The sequence below is a fragment of the Palaemon carinicauda genome, chromosome 1 (genome assembly GCF_036898095.1).
Source record: "Palaemon carinicauda isolate YSFRI2023 chromosome 1, ASM3689809v2, whole genome shotgun sequence".
Taxonomy (NCBI): domain Eukaryota; kingdom Metazoa; phylum Arthropoda; class Malacostraca; order Decapoda; family Palaemonidae; genus Palaemon; species Palaemon carinicauda.
The window spans coordinates 264,812,425-264,840,323 of NC_090725.1; the positions used below are offsets into that span (position 1 = coordinate 264,812,425).

Sequence of the window (27,899 nt, forward strand, 5' to 3'; positions counted from 1 at the left end):
TACCATGGTTGTTGACAGTTCACAGACTGTGCAGCAGTTCCATGACGTTGCGTCCGGCTCCGTCACGCATGCACCAGTACGACCGGACTCAGCGAACCAGACATTACCCACTCCGTTGCCGTTTCCTCATCAGTTTTCGGATGAGGAACTTTCTGATGATGATGTTGCTGCACATCAAGATGATCAACAATCAGAACTGGACGAGCCTAAGTCAACTCAACCCTCTTTGGACTTTAGAAAAGTTTTGGCTATTTTCAAAGAGTTGTTTCCTGACCAGTTTGTTTCTGTGGCTCCTCGTTCTCCGCCTTCAGAGTTTGTTTTAGGCATGCCTTCTACCGCACCTGCCTTTACTAGACTCGTCCTCGCACGCTCGTCCAAGAGAGCTTTGCGGGTGATAGGAGACTGGTTAGAGTCCAAGAAGAGTTTAGGGAAGACAGCATTTGCTTTTCCCCCTGCTAGACTCTCTTCTAGATCGAGCGTCTGGTATGCCACGGGAGAAGTTCTCGGCTTGGGAGTTCCTGCCTCTGCCCAGGGCGACTTCTCAAGTCTTGTAGACTCTCCCCGCCGCCTTGCCATGAGACGCTCAAAGATTTGTTGGTCATCATCGGACCTGGACCACCTTATGAAAGGAATCTTTAGGGCTTTTGAAGTCTTTAACTTCTTAGACTGGTGCCTAGGAGCCCTGAGCAGGAAAATCTCTTCGACAGATAAAGAGACTTCTTTGCTCATTATGTCCTGCATGGACAAGGCCGTCCGTGATGGGTCCAATGAGCTTGCTGCCTCATTTGTGTCCGGAGTCCTGAAAAAGCGAGAGTCTCTCTGCTCGTTCCTTTCTGCTGGAGTTACACCGTGCCAGAGATCTGAGCTTCTCTTTGCTCCCCTTTCCAAGTGCCTATTTCCAGAAGTCCTGATAAAGGAAATAGCTGCTTCGTTAGTGCAGAAGGACACTCACGATCTTGTTGCGTCCTCAGCTCACAAAGCTCCCCCTTTGCCTACATTGTCAGCTAGACCGAGGATTGACACTCCAGCGTCTCGCTTTATTCCGCCCTTTCGTGGCAGAGCCTCCAGCAGAGGAGGTGCTCGTGCCGAAGGGAAGCGAGGGAAGAGGAAAGGATCCAAGTCCTCTAAGGGCAGAGTCTGACTGCCCGCAACTTCAGACAGCAGTGGGAGCCAGACTCAAGAACTTCTGGTAAGCCTGGGAGAAGAGAGGCGCAGATTCACAATCTGTCAAGTTGCTCAGAGAGGGGTACAAGATCCCTTTTGTACGCAAACCCCCTCTAGCAACGTCTCCCATCGATCTCTCTCCCAGGTACAGAGAGGAAGAAAAGAGACAAGCCCTGAAACTGGAAGTGTCTCTTTTGCTAGAGAAGGGAGCGGTGGTCAAAGTCTCGGACCTTCAATCACCGGGATTCTACAACCGCCTCTTCCTGGTTTCAAAGAAGACAGGAGGGTGGAGGCCGGTGCTAGACGTCAGTGCTCTGAATGTCTTTGTCACAAAGACGAAGTTCTCTATGGAGACCACAAAGTCAGTCTTAGCAGCGGTCAGAAGGGAAGACTGGATGGTCTCCCTAGACCTAAGGGACGCCTACTTCCACGTCCCCATCCACTCAGACTCCCAACCTTTTCTGAGATTCGTCTTCGAAGATGTGGTCTACCAGTTTCGGGCCCTGTGCTTTGGCCTAAGCACAGCTCCTCTCGTGTTTACGAGGCTGATGAGGAATGTAGCCAAATTCCTCCATTTATCGGACATCCGAGCCTCCCTTTATTTGGACGACTGGCTTCTCAGAGCCTCTTCCAGTCGTCGATGTCTGAAGGATCTCAAGTGGACTCTAGATCTGACCAAGGAATTGGGACTCCTTGTCAATTTGGAAAAGTCGCAACTGGTCCCATCCCAAACTATTGTGTATTTAGGGATGGAGATTCAGTCTAGCTTTTCGGGCTTTTCCGTCGGCCCCCAGAATAAGTCAAGCCCTGTTATTCATCCAGAACATGCTGAAGAAGGAACGCTGCTCAGTCAGGCTGAGGATGAGTCTGGTAGGGACGCTATCATCCCTGGAACAATTTGTGTCATTAGGAAGACTACACCTCCGTCCACTTCAATACCATCTAGCTTTTCACTGGAAAAAGGACAAGACGCTAGAAGCGGTCTCGATCCCGATTTCCGAAAAGATGAAGTCTTGTCTGACTTGGTGGAAGGACAATATCAACTTAAGAGAGGGTCTTCCCCTGGCTGTTCAGACTCCAAACCACGTTCTCTTCTCGGACGCATCGGACGTGGGCTGGGGCGCAACACTAGACGGTCGGGAATGCTCAGGACTGTGGAACTCGAGTCAGAGGAACATGCATATCAACTGCAAGGAGCTGTTGGCAGTACATCTGGCCTTGAAAAGCTTCAAGTCTCTCCTTCGAGGCAAAGTGGTGGAAGTTAACTCAGACAACACCACGGCCTTGGCGTACATCTCCAAGCAAGGAGGGACCCACTCACTGACGTTGTACGAGATCGCAAGGGACCTGCTCATCTGGTCAAAAGGTCAAGACATCTCACTAGTAACGAGGTTCATCCAAGGCAACTTGAATGTCATAGCAGATTGTCTCAGTCGGAAAGGGCAAGTAATTCCAACAGAATAGACCCTCCACAAGGATGTGTGCAAGAGACTTTGGGCCACTTGGGGCCAACCAACCATAGATCTCTTTGCAACCTCGCTGACCAAGAGGCTTCCAATCTATTGCTCCCCAGTCCCGGACCCAGCAGCAATACATATAGATGCCTTTCTCCTAGATTGGTCACATCTAGATCTCTACGCATTCCCACCGTTCAAGATTGTCAACAAGGTACTGCAGAAGTTCGCCTCTCACGAAGGGACAAGGTTGACGCTAGTTGCTCCCCTCTGGCCCGCGAGAGAATGGTTCACCGAGGTACTTCGATGGCTAGTAGACGTTCCCAGAAGTCTTCCTCTAAGGGTGGACCTTCTACGTCAGCCTCACATAAAGAAGGTACACCAAAGCCTCCTCGCTCTTCGTCTGACTGCCTTCAGACTATCGAAAGACTCTCGAGAGCTAGAGGCTTTTCGAAGGAGGCAGCCAGTGCGATTGCTAGAGCAAGGAGAGCATCCACCATTAGAGTCTACCAATCGAAGTGGGAAGTCTTCCGAGACTGGTGCAAATCAGTCTCTGTATCCTCGACCAGTACCTCTGTAGCCCAAATAGCTGATTTTCTCTTATACCTGAGAAAAGGACGATCCCTTTCAGCTCCCACTATCAAGGGCTACAGAAGCATGTTGGCATCGGTCTTCCGGCATAGAGGCTTAGATCTTTCCAACAATAAAGATCTTCAAGACCTCCTTAAGTCTTTTGAGACCACTAAGGAGCGTCGTTTGGTTACACCTGGTTGGAATTTAGACGTGGTACTAAAATTCCTCATGTCAGACAGGTTTGAGCCGCTACAATCAGCCTCCCTGAAAGATCTCACTCTAAAGACACTTTTCCTGGTATGCTTAGCCTCAGCTAAAAGAGTCAGTGAGATTCATGCCTTCAGCAAGAACATCGGATTTTCGTCAGAAAAAGCCACATGTTCGCTACAACTTGGTTTTCTAGCCAAAAATGAGCTGCCTTCTCGGCCTTGGCCTAAATCTTTCGATATTCCCAGCTTATCGGAGATTGTAGGCAATGAACTAGAAAGAGTCTTATGCCCTGTGAGAGCTCTTAAGTTCTATCTAAAGCGTACTAAACCTTTACGAGGCCAATCTGAAGCTTTATGGTGTTCAGTTAAGAAACCATCTTTGCCTATGTCAAAGAATGCTTTATCATACTTTATCAGACTGTTAATACGAGAAGCTCATTCACATCTGAGTGAGGAAGACCAAGCTTTGCTTAAGGTGAAGACGCACGAAGTTAGAGCTGTTGCAACTTCCGTGGCCTTTAAGCAAAATAGATCTCTGCGAAGTATAATGGACGCAACCTATTGGAGAAGCAAGTCAGTGTTCGCGTCTTTTTATCTAAAGGATGTCCAGTCTCTTTACGAGGACTGCTACACACTGGGACCATTCGTAGCAGCGAGTGCAGTAGTGGGTGAGGGCTCAACCACTACAATTCCCTAATTCCATACCCTTTTAATCTTTCTCTTGAAATGTTTTTAATGTTGTTTTTATGGGTTGTCCGGAAGGGTAAGAAGCCTTTCGCATCCTGGTTGATTTGGCGGGTGGTCAAAGTCATTTCTTGAGAGCGCCTAGATTAGGGGTTTTGATGAGGTCCTGTTGTATGGGTTGCAACCCTTGATACTTCAGCTCCTAGGGGTCGATCAGCATCCTAAGAGGATCGCGAGGCTCCGTAAGGAAGACGTACTTAAAAGGCAGAGTAATCGTTCAAGTCGACTTCCTTACCAGGTACCTATTTATTTTGTTTTTGTTATTTTGATAACTCCTAAAATGAAATAAAAACTCTTAGCTCATAAAATGTAAACATATATTACTGGTCTCTACCCACCATCCTGGGTGTGAATCAGCTATATATTCACCGGCTAAGTTAAATATTTAAAAATATTTTAATTATAAAATAAATTTTTGAATATACTTACCCGGTGAATATATAAATTAAATGACCCTCCCTTCCTCCCCAATAGAGACGCAGTGGGACGAGGAGAAAATTGAGTCTTTGTTTACATAGAGCTGGGTATCTGGTCGACAGATGGCGCTGTTGGGCACACCCGCAACCTGTATAGCGATCGCTGGCGAGTTTTTTCTGTACAGTTTGTCTGTCGAGCAACAGAGTTGCAGCTATATATTCACCGGGTAAGTATATTCAAAAATTTATTTTATAATTAAAATATCATAATAATAATAATAATAATAATTTTTAAATATTAAACTTAGCCGGTGAATATATAATAGCTGACGTCTCGGACGGCTCGACAGAAACCAAAAACTCGCGAGCGATCGCCATGAAGGTTGCGGGTGTGACCACCAGCGCCGACTATCGGCCAGATACCGCATATACTTGTAAACAGCTCCAGTTCTTCTCTGTCGGTCTTATCGACAAGTTGATTCCGCTCACTGTTGACCTTGAGTTTTCGTCATTTTTGGTGAAGTACTTTATTTTGGTTGTTTTGAGCTTTCGCTGTGACGGGTGTTTTTCTCTTCAATTAAAACTCTTGAACCCTTTTTTGGCTAGTGTTTATTGTTGATGACTTTGGATTTGTTTTGGATTTTCTCTGATTGTTCAATATGGCTGACCCTTCTCCTATCCCTGGACCTAAATTTCGCAAATGTAATGCTAGGGATTGTAACAAACGTCTTCCCAAGGCCTCTCTCGACCCACATACCGTTTGTTCTAATTGCCGGGGTAAAACCTGCCAATTAGGAGATCGGTGTGATGAGTGCGTGGTCTTGTCGGAATTCGACTGGCTTGAATTTGATAAATATTCTCGTAAGCTGGAGAGAGATAGGGTGAGGAGAAGCTCCTCTAGGTCGTTGGAATTTTCCTCCTCCCATGCCCCTGAACCTAATCCTTCCCCTGTAGTAGTTGTTCCTGAACCCTCTACTAGCACTCATGAACCGTCCATGCGGGATATGTTTCTTGCGATTCAAGCTTTAGACGAGAAAGTTGAGTCCTTAGCATCGGACCGTAACCAACTCATGTCAGATGTGAAGTTATTGAAGTGTCAGAGTGGCAAATCAGAAAATCGTAGTGATAAAGTGATAAGTGCGCAAAGTGTTTTTAGTGTTGCGACCGAGGGTTCGTCTGTTCGTGCTTGTCGCTCCCCTAGTCCGAGACCTCTTTCAGGCTCCCCTGCACCAGGGAGAAGTAATGTCGTAGGACTTAAGGGGACGAGAGGCTTTAACCAACGTACAGACGTTCCCTCTTTGGTATGGGGCGTTTCTCGTCAAGATCGCCCTTACCATAAGACGAGCGAGGCTGTGTTCTCCTCGTCATCCGAAGGCTTTTCGCAAAAGAAACCTTGGCGCAAGGTTTCTAGACCCTTGAAGCGAAAGTCAGTCCCTTCAGGACAGGTCCAGCGTCCTGGCTGTAGCCATTGGGACAGCTCTGACCCTTTGCAGTCGTCGGAAGACTGTTCGCCTATTAAACGTAAGCGTAACACGGGGTCCGAGGGTCTCGGTAAAGGCAATGTTTTGCCCACACAGACGTTACCGTCGTCTCGGCCCGTTCCGACTCCCGTTGATCCTAAATGGGTTGTCCTGCAGGACATGCAGACTAAGCTTGCCTCCCTTATGGAGGAGTATAACGTTGAGCAGGTTCACGATGATCCTTCGCTTTCGAATCGCCGTTACGCTCATCGAGACTCTGGCCGTCAGCTGCCCAAACGAGCTTTTACTCGTCCTTTTGACGTTAGTACTTTGAAACGTGATGTCGGTAGTTTGTCACGTCAGTCACGTGACATGGATCCTCCCTCGCTGCAGTCCCGTGTTGACTTTCAGCCGCTGCCGCAGTCTCGTGTTGACGTTCAGCCGCTGCCGCAGTCTCGTGTTGACGTTCAGCCGCTGCCGCAGTCTCGTGTTGACGTTCAGGACGTTCGCCGACCAGCTCAGTCACCGCAGTCTAAGGTTGTTTTGACTGCTCAGTCTAGGCAGTCAATGCAGTTCCGACGTGACGTCGAGCGTCCATCAACTCCTGTTGTTGTTGCTGGTCAGTCACAAGGTTTTCAGTCCTTTCAGCAGCGGCGTGACGTCGCTTCCTCTACTGCTACTGCTGCTCCTTTGTTTGTTGACATTGCCTGTCAAGCATTGCCGCCGCGGCAGGTCTCTCCTTTTCATGAGACTCGACAATTGTCGGACGAGGTTCCTTCAGATGAGGAAGTTGCTGATCCACCGCCTACTGATATTCCTTTGGGCATTTTGTCAGACGGAGAAGAGCCTAAAGCTGCTCAGCCCTCTATGGACTTTAAGAAAATCATGCTGATTTTTAAGGAGCTTTTTCCGGACCATTTTGTAACTTCTGCTCCTCGTTCGCCTCCGTCAGAGTTTGCGCTAGGCCTAGCTGCTTCGAAGCCTTCGTTTACTAAGCTAGTGTTCTCTCGCTCTTCTAAGAGGGCTTTACGTTTGCTAGGCGACTGGTTGATCACCAGGAGGAGTTTGGGGAAGACAGCCTTTGCTTTCCCTCCTTTTAAAGTAGCTTCTAGAGCGAGCGTCTGGTATGACACGGGAGAAGTTCTCGGCTTGGGAGTTCCTGCCTCTGCCCAGGGAGACTTCTCAAGCCTAGTAGACTCTCCCCGTCGCCTGGCCATGAGACGCTCTAAAGTTTACTGGTCCTCCTCGGACCTTGACCATCTCCTTAAAGGGGTTTACAGGGCCTTCGAAGTTTTTAACTTCTTAGATTGGTCGCTAGGAGCCTTAAGCAGGAAGATCTCGTCGGCCGACCAGGATGTGTCCGTGCTTATTATGTCCTGCATGGACAAAGCCATCCGTGATGGCTCCAATGAGCTCGCCGCTACCTTTACGGCTGGAGTCCTGAAGAAGAGGGAGACTCTTTGCTCGTTCCTTTCGGCAGGAGTAACTCCCTGCCAAAGGTCGGAGCTTCTCTTTGCCCCGTTGTCATCTGCTTTGTTTCCTCAGCAGTTGATCAAGGATATTGCGGCTTCTCTGGTGCAGAAGGATACCCACGACCTGATGGCTACGTCTGCTCGTAAGGGTGCTCCTTCATCGTCTTATGTCGTAAGACCCAAGATCGATACCCCAGCGACGAGGTTTATCCCGCCCTTTCGTGGCAGAGCCCCCAGTAGGGGAGGCGCTCGTGCCGACAGTAAGAGAGGCAAGAGGAGAGGATCCAAGTCCTCCCGTGGCAGAGTCTGACTGCCCACGTCCTCAGACAGCGGTAGGGGCCAGACTGAACAACTTCTGGCAGGCCTGGGAGAAGAGGGGTGCAGACCGAGAGTCTGTGTTGTTGCTCAAGGAGGGGTACAAAATACCTTTTGTACGGAGACCTCCTCTAGTAACAGTTCCTTTAGACCTCTCTCCCAGGTATCGAGAGGAGTCAAGGAGATAAGCTCTACATCAGCAGGTTTCTCAGTTGCTAGAGAAGGGAGCGGTGGTGAAAGTCTCGGACCTTCAATTACCGGGATTCTACAACGGTCTCTTCCTAGTCCCAAAGCATACAGGCGGTTGGAGGCCAGTGCTGGATGTCAGTGCGCTCAACGTTTTTGTTGTAAAAACAAAATTTACGATGGAGACCACAAAGTCCGTCCTAGCAGCGGTCAGAGAGGGAGACTGGATGGTCTCTCTCGACCTGCAGGATGCGTACTTCCACATTCCTATACACCCGGATTCTCAACCGTATCTGAGGTTTGTATACAGGAATGTGGTGTACCAGTTCCGACCACTGTGCTTCGGCCTCAGCCCTGCTCCTCTCGTGTTTACGAGGCTCATGAGGAATGTGGCAAAATTCCTTCATTTATCGGGAATTCGAGCCTCCCTGTACCTGGACGACTGGCTTCTCAGAGCGTCGTCCCGTCATCGCTGTCTGCAGGACCTTCAATGGACGTTGGATCTTGCAAAGGAGTTGGGACTGTTGGTGAACTTAGAAAAGTCTCAACTGAATCCCTCCCAGACGATTCTCTATTTGGGGATGGAGATTCGCAGTCTAGTTTTTCGGGCTTTTCCGTCTGCCACCAGGATAGATCAAGCCTTGCTCAAAGTCCGCCTCATGCTGAAAAAAGACCGTTGCTCAGTGAGAAGTTGGATGAGCCTCCTAGGGACTCTGTCATCCCTGGAACAATTTATCTCACTAGGGAGACTTCACCTTAGCCCTCTCCAGTTCCATCTAGACTCCCATTGGAACAAGGGCAAGACTTTGGAAGCTGTGTCAATCCCGATCTCCGAGCCAGTAAAAACGTGCCTGAACTGGTGGGACAGCAACATAAGTCTGCGAGAGGGTCTGTCCCTGGCGGTCAAGAACCCAAACCACGTGTTGTTCTCAGACGCGTCGGATTTGGGTTGGGGAGCGACTCTGGACGGTCTGGAATGTTCGGGTCTTTGGACGTCGGATCAGAGGAGCCTGCACATCAACTGCAAGGAGCTGTTGGCTGTTCACTTGGCCTTGACGAGTTTCGAGAGTCTTCTACGAAACAAAGTGGTAGAAGTGAATTCGGACAACACCACAGCCTTGGCGTACATCTCCAAGCAAGGAGGCTCTCACTCCCACACACTGTTCGTCATCGCAAGGGACCTCCTCATCTGGTCAAAAGGTCGAGGCATCTTACTGTTGACAAGATTCATCCAGGGGGACTTAAACGTCTTGGCGGACTGTCTCAGTCGGAGAGGTCAGGTGATCCCCACAGAATGGACCCTCCACAAGGACGTGTGCAAGAGTCTTTGGATGACTTGGGGCCAACCCACCATAGACCTCTTTGCCACCTCGTTGACCAAAAGGCTCACGACCTATTGCTCTCCAGTCCCTGATCCAGAGGCGGCCCACATAGATGCTTTTCTGCTGGACTGGTCTCACCTGGACGCGTACGCATTCCCGCCGTTCAAGATCATCAACAAGGTACTGCAGAAGTTCGCCTCTCACGAAGGGACAAGGTTGACATTGGTTGCTCCCCTCTGGCCCGCGAGAGAGTGGATCTCTTACGGCAGCCCCTCGTAAGGAGTCTTCATCAAAGCCTCCCCGCACTTCGTCTGACTGCCTTCAGACTATCGAAAGACTCTCAAGAGCTCGAGGATTTTCGAAGGAGGCAGCCAGAGCGATTGCGAGGGCTAGGAGAGCATCTACCATCAAGGTCTACCAGTCGAAGTGGGAGGTCTTTAGAGACTGGTGCAAGTCATCATCCATTTCCTCTTCCAGTACCTCTGTAGGCCTAGCCCAAATTGCAGACTTTCTCCTGCATCTGAGAAATGTTCGCTCCCTCTCTGCTCCCACTATTAAGGGCTACAGGAGCATGTTGGCTTCTGTGTTCAGACATAGAGGCTTGGATCTGTCCAATAATAAAGATATCCAAGATCTCCTTAAGTCCTTCGAGACCTCTAAGGAGCGTCGTATGTCCACTCCTGGTTGGAACTTAGACGTGGTCCTAAGGTTCCTAATGTCCGACAGGTTTGAGCCATTACATTCAGCCTCCCTGAAGGATCTCACCCTCAAGACGCTTTTTTTGGTGTGCTTGGCTTCGGCTAAAAGGGTCAGTGAGATCCATGCCTTTAGTAGAAACATCGGCTTCTCTACAGATAAAGCCACATGTTCGCTTCAGCTTGGTTTCTTGGCCAAAAATGAACTGCCTTCTCGTCCTTGGCCTAAATCTTTTGATATACCTTGCCTATCAGAGATCGTAGGTAACGAGGTTGAAAGAGTACTGTGCCCAGTTAGAGCTCTTAAGTTTTATTTAGCTCGTACCAGATCTTTACGAGGTGGATCTGAGGCCTTATGGTGCTCCGTTAAGAAGCCCTCATTGCCTATGTCTAAAAATGCTTTATCGTATTTTATTAGATTTTTAATCCGAGAGGCTCATTCTTACTTAAGTGAAAAAGATCGTTGTTTACTTAAGGTCAAGACGCACGAAGTAAGAGCGATAGCAACTTCCGTGGCTTTTAAGCAAAACAGATCTCTGCGAAGTATTATGGACGCGACCTTTTGGAGGAGCAAGTCGGTGTTCGCTTCATTTTACTTAAAACGTCCAGACTCTTTATGAGGACTGCTACACACTGGGTCCATTCGTTGCAGCGAGTGCAGTAGTGGGTGAGGGTTCTACCACTACATTCCCTTAATCCCAATATCCTTTTAATCTTCTCTTGAAATGTTTTTAATCTTGTCTTGGGTTGTACAGAAGGCTGAGAAGTCTTTCGCATCCTTTTTTATTTGGCGGGTGGTCAAATGTCGTTTCTTGAGAGCGCCCAGATTAAGGGTTTTGATGAGGTCCTGTTGTATGGGTGGTCGCCCTGGATATAACAGCTCCTGGGAGTCTTTCAGCATCCTGAGAGGATGGCTGGGCTTCGTGAGGAAAGCGGACTAATAAGGCAGAGTAATCGCCAGAGTCAGCTTCCTTACCAGGTACCTATATTTAATTGGGTTTTGTTATGATATAATTGTCAAAAACTCATGAGCATATACGCCTTTATTGTATTAATACTGGTCTCTACCCACCACCATGGGTGTGAATCAGCTATTATATATTCACCGGCTAAGTTTAATATTTAAAAATGATATTTTGATTATAAAATAAATTTTTTAATATACTTACCCGGTGAATATATAAATTAAAGGCCCTCCCTTCCTCCCCGATAGAGACCCAGCGGAATGAGAAGAACTGGAGCTGTTTACAAGTATATGCGGTATCTGGCCGATAGTCAGCGCTGGTGGTCACACCCGCAACCTTCATGGCGATCGCTCGCGAGTTTTTGGTTTCTGTCGAGCCGTCCGAGACGTCAGCTATTATATATTCACCGGGTAAGTATATTCAAAAATTTATTTTATAATCAAAATATCATAATTGTATTAAATATTTTTAGTTCTTAGGCCATGTAGATAAGTTTTTTTAATGACCAAATGTTGTTAAGCGTAAGCAAAGCTTAGCTTACCATTTTTCGTGCCCTTTTCCTCAGTTTGGTACTTTTGGTATTTATTTTTACAAATCTTTTATTTGTTAACTCAGAAATACTACATCATCAACATGATTAAGGTTATGTAGGTATCTATCATCAATGCATTCAATTCCTTCACTCTTCTCTCTTTCTTGTTTATGAAAAATCCAAAAGTATTTAAAAGAAGAACATTACTTCTTTGACTAAAGCTTTCCCCGCCATGCAGGGTCGCTATTTCTAGAGAGCCGTTTCCAATTTCTTCTGTCTCCGATATCCTCCACTGTGAGATCTTTCTCCTCCATATCTGGTGTTACACACTCCATCCTCCTTCTCTTTGGTCTCCCCCTCCAACTCCTACCTGGAACCTCCATCTCCAACATCCTCCTCCCAACATACTCCTGCTCTCTTCTCATTACGTGCCCAAAGCAGTGGAGTCTCTTTTCTTGGATTTTCTTTGACACCTCTGTAACCTTTGTTGTTCCCCTTACCAAGTCATTCCTAACCTTATCCAATTTTGTGATCCCAGCCATCCATCTTAGTATTCTCATCTCTGCAGCATCCATTTTCTTCTCAAAGATCTTTTCATGGACCAGGTCTCTACATCATATGTCATGGCAGGTCTCACTACAGTTTCATGTACCTTTCCCTTTAACTTGAAGTTTATCCTTCGATCACACAACACTCCCGACACTTTTCCGATTATTCCATCTAGCTTGAATTTTACTGTTTACTTCCCATTTGGAGCTCTGCTGTTTCCTCCACATATGACCCTAGGTACTTGAATTTTTTTTCTGTCCTCTTTACTATTTCACCCAGCAAATGTATATCGTACGTTTTTTTCTGCGGGTTGCAACACATATACTTTTTTTTGGTTTTACTGATCTTTAGCCCTCTGCTCTCCAATTCCTCTCTCCATCTCCCCAGCTTCCCCTCCAATCCTTCTCTGGTTTCATCACACAGATCTGAAAAGAGCATGATCCATGGTGACTGTTCCCTCACTCTTTTAGTAGTTACATCCTATACTATATTAAACAAGTAGGGGCTTAATGACGACCCCTGGTGTAACCCAACCCCCCACTTCAAACGTCTCAGTCAAACCAACACTCGTTCTTATTTGTGTGCCTTCTCCTTCATACATATCTCTGATCAGTCTAACATATTTCTCTGGTATTCCCCTCTCTCTCTCTCAAACATCTCCATATCTCCTGCCGTGGAACTCTATCATAAGCCTTCTCTAAGTCAATAAATACTATATGTAATTGCTTTTGGCCTTCTATATTTTTCCATCAACTGCCTTAGTTCAAACATTGCATGCGTCATGCTTCTGCCTGGCATAAATCCAAACTGTTCTTCTCCAATCTTGGTCTATTCCCTTATCCTATGCTCTATAATCATTTCCCAAAGCTTCATAGTATGTGGGAGGAGTTTGATTGCCCTATAATTATTACAATTTTGTACATCTCCCGTTTCTTTGAATTTAACGTGAAGAGTAATGTTCTTCTTGAAGAACATCATTACTCTACACGTTAAATTCAGTAAACAGTTGACTATTGACATTCATCTGGCACTTGTTACTCTGATGTTCTGTTTTTATTAAGGTTAAATACAGTATTTTTATTCTAGACTGTAACGTCTCAGTATTTCTAAAACTTTTTTTGATGAAATCATCAGTAGTTTTTAAAACTATGAAACCTCTAACATGAGATTGGCAGAATTCAGTACTGTACTTTTCTGTGTTATGTTCTGTTAATGGAGGTTTAGATATCATTAAACTCTAATGATGTTTATCTCTTCCAGGTCATGGTGCCCATTGGACCTCTTGCTTTCATGCCAGGACGTTTGATTCACACAAATGAAATCTTGGTTCTACTTGGTGATAACTGGTTTGCTGAAAGGAGTGCAAAGGAAGCCATTGAGATTGTTAATAGGAGAGTCAAAGGTGATTTGTTTTGTCTCTTATAAATTTTTGGTTTTAATTTTACCTTTTCTCATTAAATAATTATGAAGCAAAAAAAGTCTTACATACATCATATCAATAAGTATTTTTTTCTATGAGGCAAAGTAAATAAGAGGACAATTTTTTTTCTAAATGAAAGTAGAAGTCTTAGTGAAGTTCATATTCCAAGCAATATGTTTTCTTTCCTGCATTGTTATCTTTAGAATGCTTTATTAGTATTCAGTTGCATATACTGTACAGTATAAATGTTTTGACTTGGGAAAATCCAAAATTTTAATCTTTATATTTAAATATATACTGTAGGTATGTCTGTACTCCAAGGTGAATCTCGGTTATATGCTACTGTCCCCATGGAATTATTGCCTGCATTATGTCAGCATGGTAACTTCACAGTCCCATACAGGATGGCTTTTTTTGGTAAAATTATAGAACAACTTTTCTTATAGGAAAAACAGCTTTTCTTACAGTAGATAGTGTGGTTTCAACAAATTTAACCTTTTATTTCCATTGCAAATAAGCTGTTCTTGTTATGGAGCCCCCTTCCCAACAGACACAGGTAGGAACCTGGGACTTTGGGTGTGCAAAAACAGGACAGAACGTGATTACTTAACACTTTCGAAATTTGTAGAAGGCTACAGAACCTAACAAACCCACCTAACCTAACCTAGTAGTTTCCAGGTCACAGATGTAGCCGGGGGGTAAGCCCTCCGGAACCCCTTCCCAGGTCACAGACCTAGCTGGGACCAAACCTCCCAGGCCCCCATTCCAAGGTCACAAACCAAAAGTAAATCACAAATCCTTACATTATGGTAAGGTAAATCACAAATAAATCCTTACCAGAATTGCACTTGTGACACTAACCTTTGATGGATAACACAGTGAGCTTTTAAAAAATTATTCTTACACCGGGAGTATCGTGATACTTGCTGTGAAGCTTGGCTATTTTTTTGTGGACTTATTGTGTCCCAGAGAATAACGTATAGAGAAGAAAAGGTTAGTTTTACCATTATTTTTTGATTTTCCAGTAAATTTTCCCTACCCAAAACTCCCTCTCCTGAACCCCGATTTCGGGCAACAGAACTATGGCCTACTCTACCACTCGACAGTTTCTCGGAAGAAACCGATCGAGCGGGAGCTTCGGAGGAGGTTTGGGCAACGGAAGAAGAGCCCTTGAGATTTTCTCCTTTCAAAGAAACCTTCAAAGGAGAAATATCTCGTTTGGACTTCTTCCGTCGCCAAGAAAACCTCTCCCACTGGGAGGTAGACCACTCCCTACACTCACCACACTTATTAGTTCTATCACACCGTTGGCCCCCACAATAAGGACAAAGGGTGTGAGGGTCCGTATCGACCGCCGACATAAACGTACCACAAGGGCGGTCAGGTAATCCAAGACTCTTTCGCATGATAGCAAAGGCCAACTTCAAACATACCTGTAAAAGGAAAAGCAAAAAGTATTAAATGGCTGTCAGAAAGGCGAGGGTGAAAGCGGACACGTCCGACTACCACCCGAGCCGAGAGCAAAGTGAGCTCAAGCACAGGTGTGTGTGAGGTGGGGGTGGGTGGGGGGGGGGGGTAGCAAGCTACCCTCCCTACCCCCCACTAACTAGCGGTGGGGTAGTAAACCCTCGTTAAAATTCTAATGGCTCGTCATTTCAGCTACGCCGAAGGGTAATAACCCCTATTAAATAGCGTAGTTTGTATGTCAGTTACGGAACAAATACAAGTTAAACAACCACAGCGACATCCCATATCCCTGTCTCAGCCCCACTCTCACCGGAAACCAATCGCTCACTTCATTTCCTATCCTAACACATGCTTTACTACCTTTGTAGAAACTTTTCATTGCTTGCAAAAACCTTCCACCAACTCCATTTAACCTCATCACATTCCACATTGCTTCCCTATCAACTCTATCAGACGCTTTCTCCAGATCCATAAACGCAACATCAACCTCTTTACCTTTTGCTAAAATTTCTCGCATATATGCCTAACTGTAAAAATCTGATTCATACGACCCCTACCTCTTCTAAAACCACCCTGTGCTTCTAAGATTGCATTCTCTGTTTTATCCTTAATCCTATTAATCAGTACTCTACCATACACTTTTCCAACTACACTCAACAAACTAATACCCCTTGAATTACAACACTCATGCACATCTCCCTTACCCTTATTTAGTGGTACAATACACACACAAACCCAATCTACTGGTACCATTGACAACACAAAACACATATTAAACAATTTCACCAACCATTCAAGTACAGTCACACCCCCTTCCTTCAACATCTCAGCTCTCACACCATCCATACCAGATGCTGTTCCTACTCTCGTTTCATCTAGTGCTCTCCTCACTTCCTCTCTTGTAATCTCTCTCTCATTCTCATCACCCATCACCGGAACCTCAACACCTGGAACAGCAATTATATCTGCCTCCCTATTATCCTCAACATTCAGTAAACTTTCAAAATATTCCGCCCACCTTTTCCTTGCCTCCTCTCCTTTTAACAACCTTCCATTTCCATCTTTCACTGTCTCTTCAATTCTTGCGCCAGCCTTCCTTACTCTCTTCACTTCTTTCCAAAACTTCTTATTCTCTTCATATGAATGACCCAATCCCTGACCCCACCTCAGGTTATCTGCCCTCTTTGCCTCACTTACCTTGTGCTTTACTTCCACATTTTTCTCTCTATATCTTTCATACTTCTCTACACTATTACTCTGCAGCCATTCTTCAAAAGTCCTCTTTTTCTCTTCCAGTTTTATCTTCATTCCTTCATTCACTGCCCTTCCTCATGCTGCCTCCAACAAACTGGAATGGTATTCAGATCTGCTGGACATATAGATGTATGTATATATATATATATATATATATATATATATATATATATATATATATATATATATATATATATATATATATATATATATATATATATATATATATATATATATATATATATATACAAACTGTATGGAAACAAAACATCCTAGGGAGTCAGAGTAACGATAGTAGCTCCAAAGTGGCCAGCAGTGGAGGGGTATTCAGACCTGCTGGACTACTCAGAAAAGTTCCACGGCACACTGCATTGCCTGTTACATCACGGTTGGAGGCTATCCAGCATCTCCTCTGAAGAAAAAACATTTTGAGACCAACTGTGAAACAACTTTCCGGATATCTCAGAAAGTTTTCCTCAGCAGTCTACCAGACTTAGTGGTAAATCTCCTTGATTGGTGTTGTAGAGGGAATATTGCTTCACTTAAGGCCACTATTCCCCTAATTGCAGACTTTTTGGAGTTCCTGTGGAAAAAGAATTCCCTTTGTCACTGTGGTAAAAGTCTACCGCTCTCGGCCTTAAGCTAGGTTTCCAGTCTGAAAGGACTTGTCCTCCTCGAGAACTCAAACCCCCTACCTGGGATGTGACAAAGGTTCAAAGGGCCTTAAGAAAAAGACCCCATGCATAAAGCCTTAGACAGGGATCTTACCTTAACCCTGGGTGTGTATCGTTATTTGACCACCTTAGTATCGTGGGTCGACCTCGACCCGAGGTCCCAAAGAAATTCATACAAAATTCATTTACAAATCAATTTACAACCTAAAATCTAAATAATAAACTAAAACACTTATTCTATTATAATTGAGCACCATTTCCTGAAATGAGAAAAAACTGTGGTTTTTTTTGGCTGAAAAAATCTATCCTCTTTTCAATAATTTTTTGGGGTTGGTAAAAGACATAGTTCATGGCTGAAATTTTTACAGGATATTGTATTATTAACGTACAACAAAAAAGTATGAAAGAATCATCTGCACTTGAATATTATTTAATGTTTTACAAAGGGAAAATTTTTTTTTTTTTTTTTTTTCTGAGTTATATCATGAAATTTTTCAAGACAAATCCTTATATTCATTGCTGAGCATGGTATTTAGGCATGAAAATATCAAATTTTATAAAAAAAGGAGGAATACATAGAGCTATGCCAGCTTGTATCGGATATGCTCACAGAATGGCCGCCAACCACACCACCTTGGAAGGTCAAATCTGCTATCTGAAATGGAGAAAGATATGTCAATATCAGCGAGTCATTTATTTATATAATTGTTAGAGGATTGAAGAAAAATATTATGGTAGCTAGAATGAAGTTTATAGATTATTTTGCAATTAAAAAAATTAAATAATGATCATAATTAAGTTATCTTAAAGGTACAAACTTACAAAAACAGGAGAAATTATTAGCTATTTCATAAAAACTTACGGGGTAGAAGAGATTCACAAACACTTTACAACAATCCTTTTTTATACACGCCTAAACACTACTGCATATTCGATAATTATATAAAAATTTAATATTACACAACTTACCTTAATTAGGTATTGATGGGTTGAGCTCAACCCGAGGGTATCTCAGAAATAGCACAAAGAAAAGGGCTGGGATGAAATGCGTCCTCACCCAACTGCTGTGCACATTGAACTGAGGTCTCGCAGGTCGACATCATTCACAACCAATACGGATGAAAAATTATGGCAAAAAAACATGTTTTTTTTTTTAACCTCGGGTCATATACGACCCACCACACCTATCCAGGGTTAAAGACCATCTTCCTCCTTGCCAAGAGAGTAATCAAATTACTTGGTCTATCATATCTTAATTCACATTCCAGAGGGTGAAAAGAACTATCTTTGTCTTTTGTTCCCGAATTTGTGGCCAAAACCCAGAATCTGGTTGAAAATGATATCAGATTGACTCTTTCACAATCTTGTCTCTTAAAGAGGTAACTGATGACCTGGATGACATATTACTCTGTGCCGTTTAGCAATGCGTAAATATCTGAAAAGAACGCAGTATCTTAGGCCTAAAATCTCCTATTTGTTTGTGTGCACTGGTTGCTCCAAAAAGAAAGTACTGCATCCAAATACAGTAGGGTCCCGAATTATGCGAGAATTTGGTCGATGAAAGGCCTCGTGTAATTGGAAATTCGTATATTTCGAAACACATCATGGCGGCAAACAGCAACCTATCCGTCAATTTTTTTTTCACTCCATTTCTAGCTTTCTAGCTATATATATACTGTATATACACTGTGTGTGTGTATGTATGTGTGTATGTATGTATCATGTATGTATATATATAAAATACATTATATATATATATATATATATATATATATATATATATATATATATATATATATATATATACTGTAGCTTTTATCTTAACAATACTGTAAGAAATCCTTCTTATAGATTTTTTTTATAAAATACTGTACAAAATTTCTTTTATGGATAAATAAAACAATAAAAAGTTGTTAAAGTTTTGATAATTTTCTATGACTAGTATTTACTACTGTACTATGCATAGCTTACTGTTTTCAGTATTTTCCGAATAATGTAGAATTATTTCCTATAGATACAAAAAACAAAAAAGGGTTTTCAAGGTTTGATACAGTATCTAGCAATAGTTAAAAATTACAGTATAATACTGTACGTATATCCATGATGACACTCCCACACGTAAACACGGCCACTAGGCGCAAGTGTGCACTAGGCTGCTGTACGATAATCTACCGTAATTTTCTGCCAGAAAACATCTAAGCGTCCCCCCTGGACCAGGTTGCCGCTAACGTACCGTCACGCTTTTTTTGCCCTGAGCGGTCATTTCACTAATGATAATTTTTCAAAGTTAATATCATTTCTTTATGCTTATAATTCGTAATTATAGTTAAAAGTAGGGATATTAATTAAATGGTTGAGTAAAAAAAACAATTAATACTACTATTATTTCATTTCAAATGGCTACATAATACTGAATATTCTAATGGGTTCTTTTTATCTTCAATCGTAAATCTTACGTCTGGATAAGCAACAAAAGGAAAGGGATAAGTCTCTCCCCCCCCTCTCTCTCTCTCTCTCTCTCTCTCTCTCTCTCTCTCTCTCTCTCTCTCTCTCTCTCTCTCTCTCTCTTCATATCGTTTCCTGTATAGTTTTCAAATATGTTCGTCATACATTTGTACATTATTTATCCACTTTATTCTCTCTCTCTCTCTCTCTCTCTCTCTCTCTCTCTCTCTCTCTCTCTCTCTCTCTCTCTCTCTCTCTGCGTTTCCTTTCCCTTTATAGTTTTGTGAAATTTCGTTGTCCAGTCGTTCGGTAATGAGAAGTCATTTTCGCTTTCGGCATCGAAAGAAAACTTTGTTTCTTCAATATACTCATCACTGGAGGATTCAGAACTAGTGCTCTCATTATCAAACAGGTTATCATTATCAAATTCCTCAACAAGAATATAATTTATTTCATCTAAAGAAATAACCTTCCTCTTTAGAGCGTTCATTACAAAAGGAACAACAAATAACCACTTATGCATGAACGCCCGAGCGCACTGATAGGAAACCACAACATCAAGTTACCCTCAGAAAAATAGTTGCCAGACATCATATGAGTTTCTATTCACAGTCCCCATATGCTGAGAGTGTTGCCAAGTGGTGATCCTATATTTACTATACGAGTAAACGTAATATCACGAGACTGACGGCTTGTAAAAGGCAATTAAAGTCATGAACGGAATATACAGTAGAAGGCGGTACCGAGTAGATCGTGGTGAACGGTTTATCACGTGGGTGACGCTTAACAGGTTAAAAAAAACATTTTATATAGTTCGGTATTTTCTCTATCCATCCTCTCCCAGAAAACCTTCGAATGTGAATTATGGGAATGTGTGCAGATCTTGACAGTGCGATAACTAGTTAGCGACTGAGAATAAAAAAAAAAATAAAAAGCCCGATTGACGATGCTGATGAAGAGGATATCGAATACCGATTTTTCCCTAATTGATTTTTTCTACGTTCTGTCTAATCCAATGTACAGTACATTCTTATGTAAAGGGCGAACCCCAACATTTCTTGATGATGCTACACTTTAATTATAGATATTTTACCACCTATTTATAATCTTTATTTATAATAACATCTTTAGTAAAAGCTCTTCAATATCACTTTCAAGAGTAAATGCGTTTATGATCGACGATGAAACGTAAAAAAAAACGTTTTCCTTTTAAGGAGGCGTTTTTTTAGGAAAAAAAAAACACGAAACAAAATTGCTCATATTTAATTTATTTTAGTTTTCTAAGGATAAATAAAACAACATTAATTATAACATTATTATTACATAGTACCTGGTAAGATATCTTTTGCCGCAAAAGTTAACCTATAGACAGATGTTAAAATTGGTTAGCGAGTTCGTTATGATCGGCGATGGAACGTACTAAACAAAGTAATGGGTTTGGTTGTAGTGACATGTTTGGCAGTAGCGTGATATAAAAGTCTTTATTTAATTTAATTTTTGGTTTCAAACGTACTATATAAAATAATTTCAAACAATTTAGATGAAATGGAGCACAACGCACTACTACTACAAAGGTGTTCCCATGACGATGCTGTTCTGTTGATTTTTTTTTTTTGGAAACTTTTCAATATTTCAAATGGCACTGTTGATTTTGATGGTTTTTAATTTAAAGTTTAATGAATAAGGATGTTTCACCATAATCACAACGGAAGTATAAAAATTAATTAGTACAAATATGGAATATTATACATATAGGTGTTGGACAGTTAGGCAATCTTTCTCTCACATTCTCCCCCCCCCTTCTCAGACATCGGGAAACCATCCCCCCCCCCCCAATACAATTAAGAAAACAATAGATTTCCTTGACTCGCGGATTTAGAATGCTCCTCGCAGATACAGGAAATTTAATTTTTAAAAACTATCGATCGCGTAATTGAGGAATCGCGTAATTAGAACACGTGTAATTCGGGACCCTACTGTACACTGTCTCTTTTTGGTTGAGAAAAACAATCATGAGAGCTATTAAATCCTTAGGGGAAGCGTTGCCAGTCCCCCCTCTCCCCCTCGAGCACATGATATCCGTGGGGTTGCCACAATCTTAACGTTCTGCAGAAACCACTCTGTTGCACAAGTCCTCAAAGCTGATGTGTGGAAGAGACAGATCACTTGTACGGACCATTATCTTGAAGATTGTATGCTCTTACGGGCCACGTAACTGTTTATCAAAGGCATCAATTACTCTGCATTATAAGTGTCTGTAATGGGTATTAAGGTGGATGGTAATCACCATTGAACTTAGGCCTTCACTTGTAATTCACCTAAATTTAAATAAGAATACCCTATTTTTTCAGTATATGATTATATATTTGAGATATTTTTTTATGTATCACTTGATGTTCATATGACCACCCCCAGGCAAAGTATCATATCTTCTGGAATCGAACATACAGCCTTGCCTCTTCACGAGCCGGCTACACAGTTCGAGGAGTAGTCATTTTTGATATTGTGCTAGTATTTAATAATAATTATATCAATTAGAGAGGAAGGGTTTACTTCTTAACGGAGACACCTCCCCCCCCATAAGGAAGACTCCCCAGTAAATGACTGAGAAGTTTGCATCTGCTTAGGAATAAACTTCAAATTTTAAATCAATTTGTACTTTTCTTAGCAATAAAAACCTGAGTCATTTATCAAAGATCCTGCCTCAACTGCCCTATAAGTCTTTAACCAGGAGAGAGTGTATAGCGTCATGTGCATGCCTCCTTCGCTGCATGCGCAGTGCTTGCTTAGCAACTATAAGAATGAAGGAGTCAAACCCTTTTTCTTTGATTTTCTGGTCATAGAGGAAATGAGACTAGGAGTAACCTATATAAATGACTCAGGTTTGTATACAAATTGTTTTTAAAATTTGTAGTTTTTTTATGGAAGTTGTTTTTTTTTTTTTTCAAATAGTAAATGTAAAAAATGTAGACTATAAAATTCCTTATCTTTTCATGTGTGAATGAAAAAATATCGATCAATATTTAAAAAAGTAGTAGTACATTTTCTCTGAAAATTTAATGCTTTGAGAAATTGGGCTTCAAACTTCTTTTTCTAGGTATTGGTTGCATATATTTTAGTGTGTATAAGTATGGGCTTTTGGCAGTAATTTTCCTCAACACTGGGGATCATAAGGACAATCATCATATTTCAGGGTTATTTACTAAGCAATGATAAGTCCCTTCCTTTAAATCCAGATCCACATGCACTTTATATACAAAATGCCCACATATGAGTAAGGTGTTGAGAGTAGAACATACAGTATTCTCGTTTGTGTACTCTCTGAGAAAATGTCACGGTTTAGTCATATTTAACTATTGCCTCTGAAAATTTCGCATCATTCACTTAACATAACATAAAAATTGTAGGTATATAGATGAGCAGACAAGGAATTTCAACATTTTTCTTTTTAGAGATTAGTCGAAATTACTTTATTATATATAAGTATGGGCTTTCATCAGTAAATTTCTTCAACACTGGGGATCATAAGGATATGATAATTATATTTCAGGGTTATATACTAAACAGTGGTGAGCCCCTTCCCTCAAATCCAGAAATATATACTTTATAGGTATCAAATGCCACTCACAATTAAGACTTTGCTAGCATAATATATTCTCATCTTTGTATTTTTGCGGCAAATTATACTCCTGGCATATACTGTATGTTCATCATATCAGACACTTATGCATCTTTCAGCATAAAATAAAAATTGTAAAAATGTGAATGAGCAGACAAGGAAATACGATGAATATACAATAACTTAGGAAAATGTACCGCAAATGTTTACTTAAGATGCTATTGAGAAATAAAGGAAACTTTCTTCTCTTGAGGGAATCAGAGAAAACTGCTGGGTTACATTATAAGGGCGACTAGCATTAATATCTTTCCCTCAAATTTTTGAAGGAAAAGTAAATAAATAGCGACCATGGTCAGAAAAGGTTTGCATGAGAGATTGGATGCTGACACTACTAGAAATTATCGAGCTTGAGTGGGTATCGAACTTGTGTCCTGCAGATTGCTAGGCAGGGATGTTTCCAATAGACTATCATAAGATAAATATTGGAATAATACTGACAAAAGGCAGTTCTTCTCTTAGAGATATAAGAAGATTGCTTTTCTTCTCTTTGCTTTGTTGTGTCTATGGACAATCAAAGATCATGACTGGGCCCTATATATCATTGATGTTGCTTTTGATGAAGCTAATATTCTGTTAACTGAATAATAAATAACATTTCAGATTGTAATGAGAAGATTAAATCTGCTGAAAACCAAATGAACCTTCATAAGAATTGGTTAAAAGAAACTTCCAGTTTGTTTGAAGAAGGCAGAGATCAGGTGGAAATTATTGAGGAGTTGACAGAAGAAGAATTTGAAAGGAGCAAAGGTAAGGATATTATTTATTTCCATTTTATCATACCAGGAGTGGAAGTGATTTTTTCAAAGAAGAGGTTTAATATTTCTATTTGATGAATAGGAAAGCAGATTTGAATAATTTGAAGTAGTTTAAATTATACCGAAGTTTATGTATATTTTTATTCAGTATTATCAAATGCTATAACTTTACAGACACAGTATATAGGGTATGAATGGTGATGTGTTTACACAAGATCATACAGTATAGTGCAGTACTTTATAAATTTATGATACTATGTATACAAAATAATTTTTTGTGGATTATAATACTGTATCTAATTATCTAACTATTGTGCTATATGAAGTGATAATCTTTAACTCTTATAAAGTAGAATACAGTTTTCTTTTATATAAACTAATGATCTTCCTATCAATCAGTTGAATTTGTGGAACATCAAAAGTTCAAACTTGCAGCGAATGTTTTGTTGTTAAATAGGCTGACATGAATCCGTCTTCAAAGTTTATATATCATATATCTTGTTTAACATTGTTACTGATCTTGAGATATTTTATATTCTTTATTCATTACCAATACTTCACATATAAAAGTACTCCCCCATTCAAAAATGGGGTTAGAGGGTAACAATCTCGTCGTTAAATAAGTTACTTTTATGGTTGACATCTTAAGCCTAAAAGTAGACTAGGCCTTGAAAAATCCTACTTAATTTAAAGCACATCATATGTATGTTTCATTGAAAAAGTTATAATTAGATTTTGTATATGAAATAACTATCAATATATGTACTGTACCTATACTACAGTATAGTTGGCCTTCCTTATTCGCGGGGGTTTAGGTATAAAAAGTTCCTGCGAAAATTAGAAATCCATGAATACTTGGTGCCCTAGGGTTGGTCAACTCATAACCCTCCCAAAACACAGACCACTGCATAGGAACAATTGACTAACTCTCCAAGTAACCTACTATACTGCACTACTGTAAATTGTTTTCATGTTGATTCTAGTATGGTTTTGTAGTTCATACTACTTTTCAGAGGTAATTGTACATTATTAACGGTGCTAGAAAAATTTGATTCTGAAAATTCGGTCCCAGACAATTTCTAAAATTGATTTGACTAATCCCAAAATTAATTCTCTGAAAAAGATATTCAGGGGGGGTTGTTGTCTAGAAACAGTTAGTAAATGAGTGCGTGGTGTAATGGAGGATTTTGGAAGTTGGTTATTCTTGATTTTAGAGCGTTTGAAATGGTATTTCAGAACGCAACACGTCCGAGGGCCTGCAAACTTTAAACAAATTTGCACTTTAAGATAATGGTATTTGAGAAGCTACACATGACAAGACTTTTCTTGAGCTATAAAACTTGTGACCAAATATTTAACTTAGTAAGGTATCAATTGACTTTGAACGGGCAATTCGTAATAGCTGTGACATCAACTTTTATTTTTATTTGTGCCAACTTTTTTAAAATGTCCATTATAATGTTATTAGTATTAATATTTTTATTATTATTATTATTATTATTATTATTATTATTATTAGCTAAGTTACAACCCTAGTTGGAAAAGCAGGATGGTATAAGACTAAGGGATCCAACAGTGAAAAATATCCCAGTGAGGAAAGGAAATTAGGACATAAACTATATAAGAAAAGTAGTGAACATTTGATGTACACTAAAATATTTTAAGAACTATAACAACATTAAAATAGATCTTTCATATAGAAACTATGTAGAGAAACTTTGAACTGCAAATCTCTCTCTCTCTCTCTCTCTCTCTCTCTCTCTCTCTCTCTCTCTCATGATGGGCTGTTTCTTTATCTCTCCCTCTCTAACCATAAGATTTCTGCTAATTTTACTTTTATATTACTTATGGTAATATTGATTCTTATTCTGCTTATACAGTATAGTACTGTATAAAGATTTGTGAGTTTTTTAAAACAGTTATGGTAATATAAAGATATAATTACATATACAAAAAATCTGGGCAACTGTCTGTTCCAAGTGGCTCTGTATATTAGGGAGTTTGTTGAAATACATGTACAGTACTGTATAATGTCAGGATCCTGTCTTTGGAAGAAGATCTTGCTGTGTTAATAGAAGAGTTGAAGGAAATAAATTGTGCTATAATAGGATTGAGTGAAATTAGAATAATGGGGAAACTTATACTGTATAGAGTTAAAAAGGACCATTTAGTTTGTTTCAGAGGACATAAAAGGAACAAAGAAAATAGAGTAAGTTTTCTTATTAATAAATATTTTGCGAGTAACATAGTAGAATTTTGTAGTATTAGCGATAGAATTAAAGGATTGCTTATCAAACTTAATCAGAAGAATAAACTGAAGATAGTTCAAACGTATAGACTACACCAACAACATACAGAGGAAGAAATAGAAACTTTTTAGAAAGGTATAGAGATATCTTTGAAAAAAACCTAGGACTCAATTTACAGTTGTTTTAGATTTCAGTGCTAAGGTAGGTAAAAGAAGAGAAGAAAATCAGCAGTAGGTGAATTTGGAGTAGACATAAGAATGAAGGAGACATGCTTGTAGAATTTGTTGAAAGAAACTATCTTAAAATCATGAACACTTTTTATTAATAAAAAGAACATAAAAGATGTGCATGGTGAAGCCCAAATAGAGAAAAAAAAATAGATTTTATTCTCAGTGAAAATATTAATTTAGTTAAAGTTGTAAGTGTCAAACAAGTTAGTCAAGCAACCATAGAATGATTAGAAGTAAAATTTGTTTAGATCTAAGGAAAGCCAGAGAAACACAATTTTTAGAAAAGAAAATAAACACTCCTGTAATCAAAGAAAAATCTGATGAGTTTAGTTTAGCAATATTAAATAGGTACTCCCACCTACATGATGAAATGGAACCAAGTAAAGAAGTAAACAGTAATTTAATAAAATTTGTATTGGAATTAGCATAAGAGACATATTGGAAGGTTCCTAAACAAGATACAGGAAAACTATCAGAGAACACCATAATCTAATAATGAAAAGATTAGCAATAAGGGTAAAATCCTAGAGAGATGAAATAGAATTAGCAGAACTATCCAAAACAATAAAACCAAAAACCCAAGACATTCGTAAAAACAATCGGACCAAAATTGAGGAAATACTAGAGAAAGGAAGTATCAAATTGATGAAAGAATACTTTGAACAGGGTGAAAATGGAAATATCAACAAAAGAGATTGAATGATGAAATTTGCAGATAGTGATATAAGCTATAACTTTGCTAATAGAAATAATGAAACACCTGAGCCGATAACAGTAGAAGTAAAGAACTGAAAGGCATAAAAAGATGCAAAGCAACTGAAGCTAGCTTAACAATGGATTTAATAATAGATGGAGGAGATTTCATAATAAAACTTGCTGAACTTTACACAAAATGTCTGCAAGAATGCTCTGTACCTACAAATTGAAAAATATTTATTATTTCACAAATTCATAAAAAGAGAGACACACAAGACCTGAAAAATTATTGCCTAATTAAAAAAAAGGGAGACACAAGACCTGAAAAATTATTGCCTAATTAAAAAAAAAGGGAGACACACAAGACCTGAAAAATTATTGCCTAATTAAAAAAAAGGGAGACACAAGACCTGAAAAATTATTGCCTAATTAAAAAAAGGGAGACACAAGACCTGAAAAATTATTCCCTAATTAAAAAAAAAGGGAGACACACAAGACCTGAAAAATTATTCCCTAATTAATAAAAAGGGAGACACACAAGACCTGAAAAATTATTGCCTAATTAAAAAAAAAGGGAGACACAAGACCTGAAAAATTATTGCCTAATTAAAAAAAAGGGAGACACACAAGACCTGAAAAATTATTGCCTAATTAAAAAAAAAAGGTATCGCGTCCCGTTCACAGCATCTCTCCCTCCCCTGACAGCGAATCCAGTGTCATTGAGCTCTTTTGCCATGGGATTGGCAAAAAGGCAGGCCCTTCGGGCCGAAGTCCAGACCATGTTGGAGAAGGACGCTCTCCAAGAGGTCGTCGACGGGTCCCCAGGCTTCTACAGTAGACTCTTTTCTTGTGAGAAAGGCGTCTGGAGGCTGGAGACCAGTCAACGACCTCTCGACACTGAACGGGTTTGTCAAGCAGACTCCGTTCAGTATGGAGACGGCAGACACGGTCAGACTTGCGGTGAGACCACGAGA

At 40.7% G+C, this 27,899-nt stretch overlaps 1 protein-coding gene across 6 annotated transcripts in view; it reads left to right on the top strand.

The window, feature by feature from the left end:
* Positions 1–27,899, top strand: part of uri (unconventional prefoldin RPB5 interactor) — a 145,294-nt gene that overhangs the window by 27,006 nt on the left and 90,389 nt on the right. For all 6 annotated transcript variants that reach the window (XM_068390155.1, XM_068390154.1, XM_068390153.1 and 3 more), the window contains exons 4-5: positions 13,317–13,458; positions 23,596–23,742. In XM_068390155.1, coding sequence (XP_068246256.1) covers positions 13,317–13,458; positions 23,596–23,742 — 289 coding nt within the window. The remainder of the gene's footprint in view (positions 1–13,316; positions 13,459–23,595; positions 23,743–27,899) is intronic.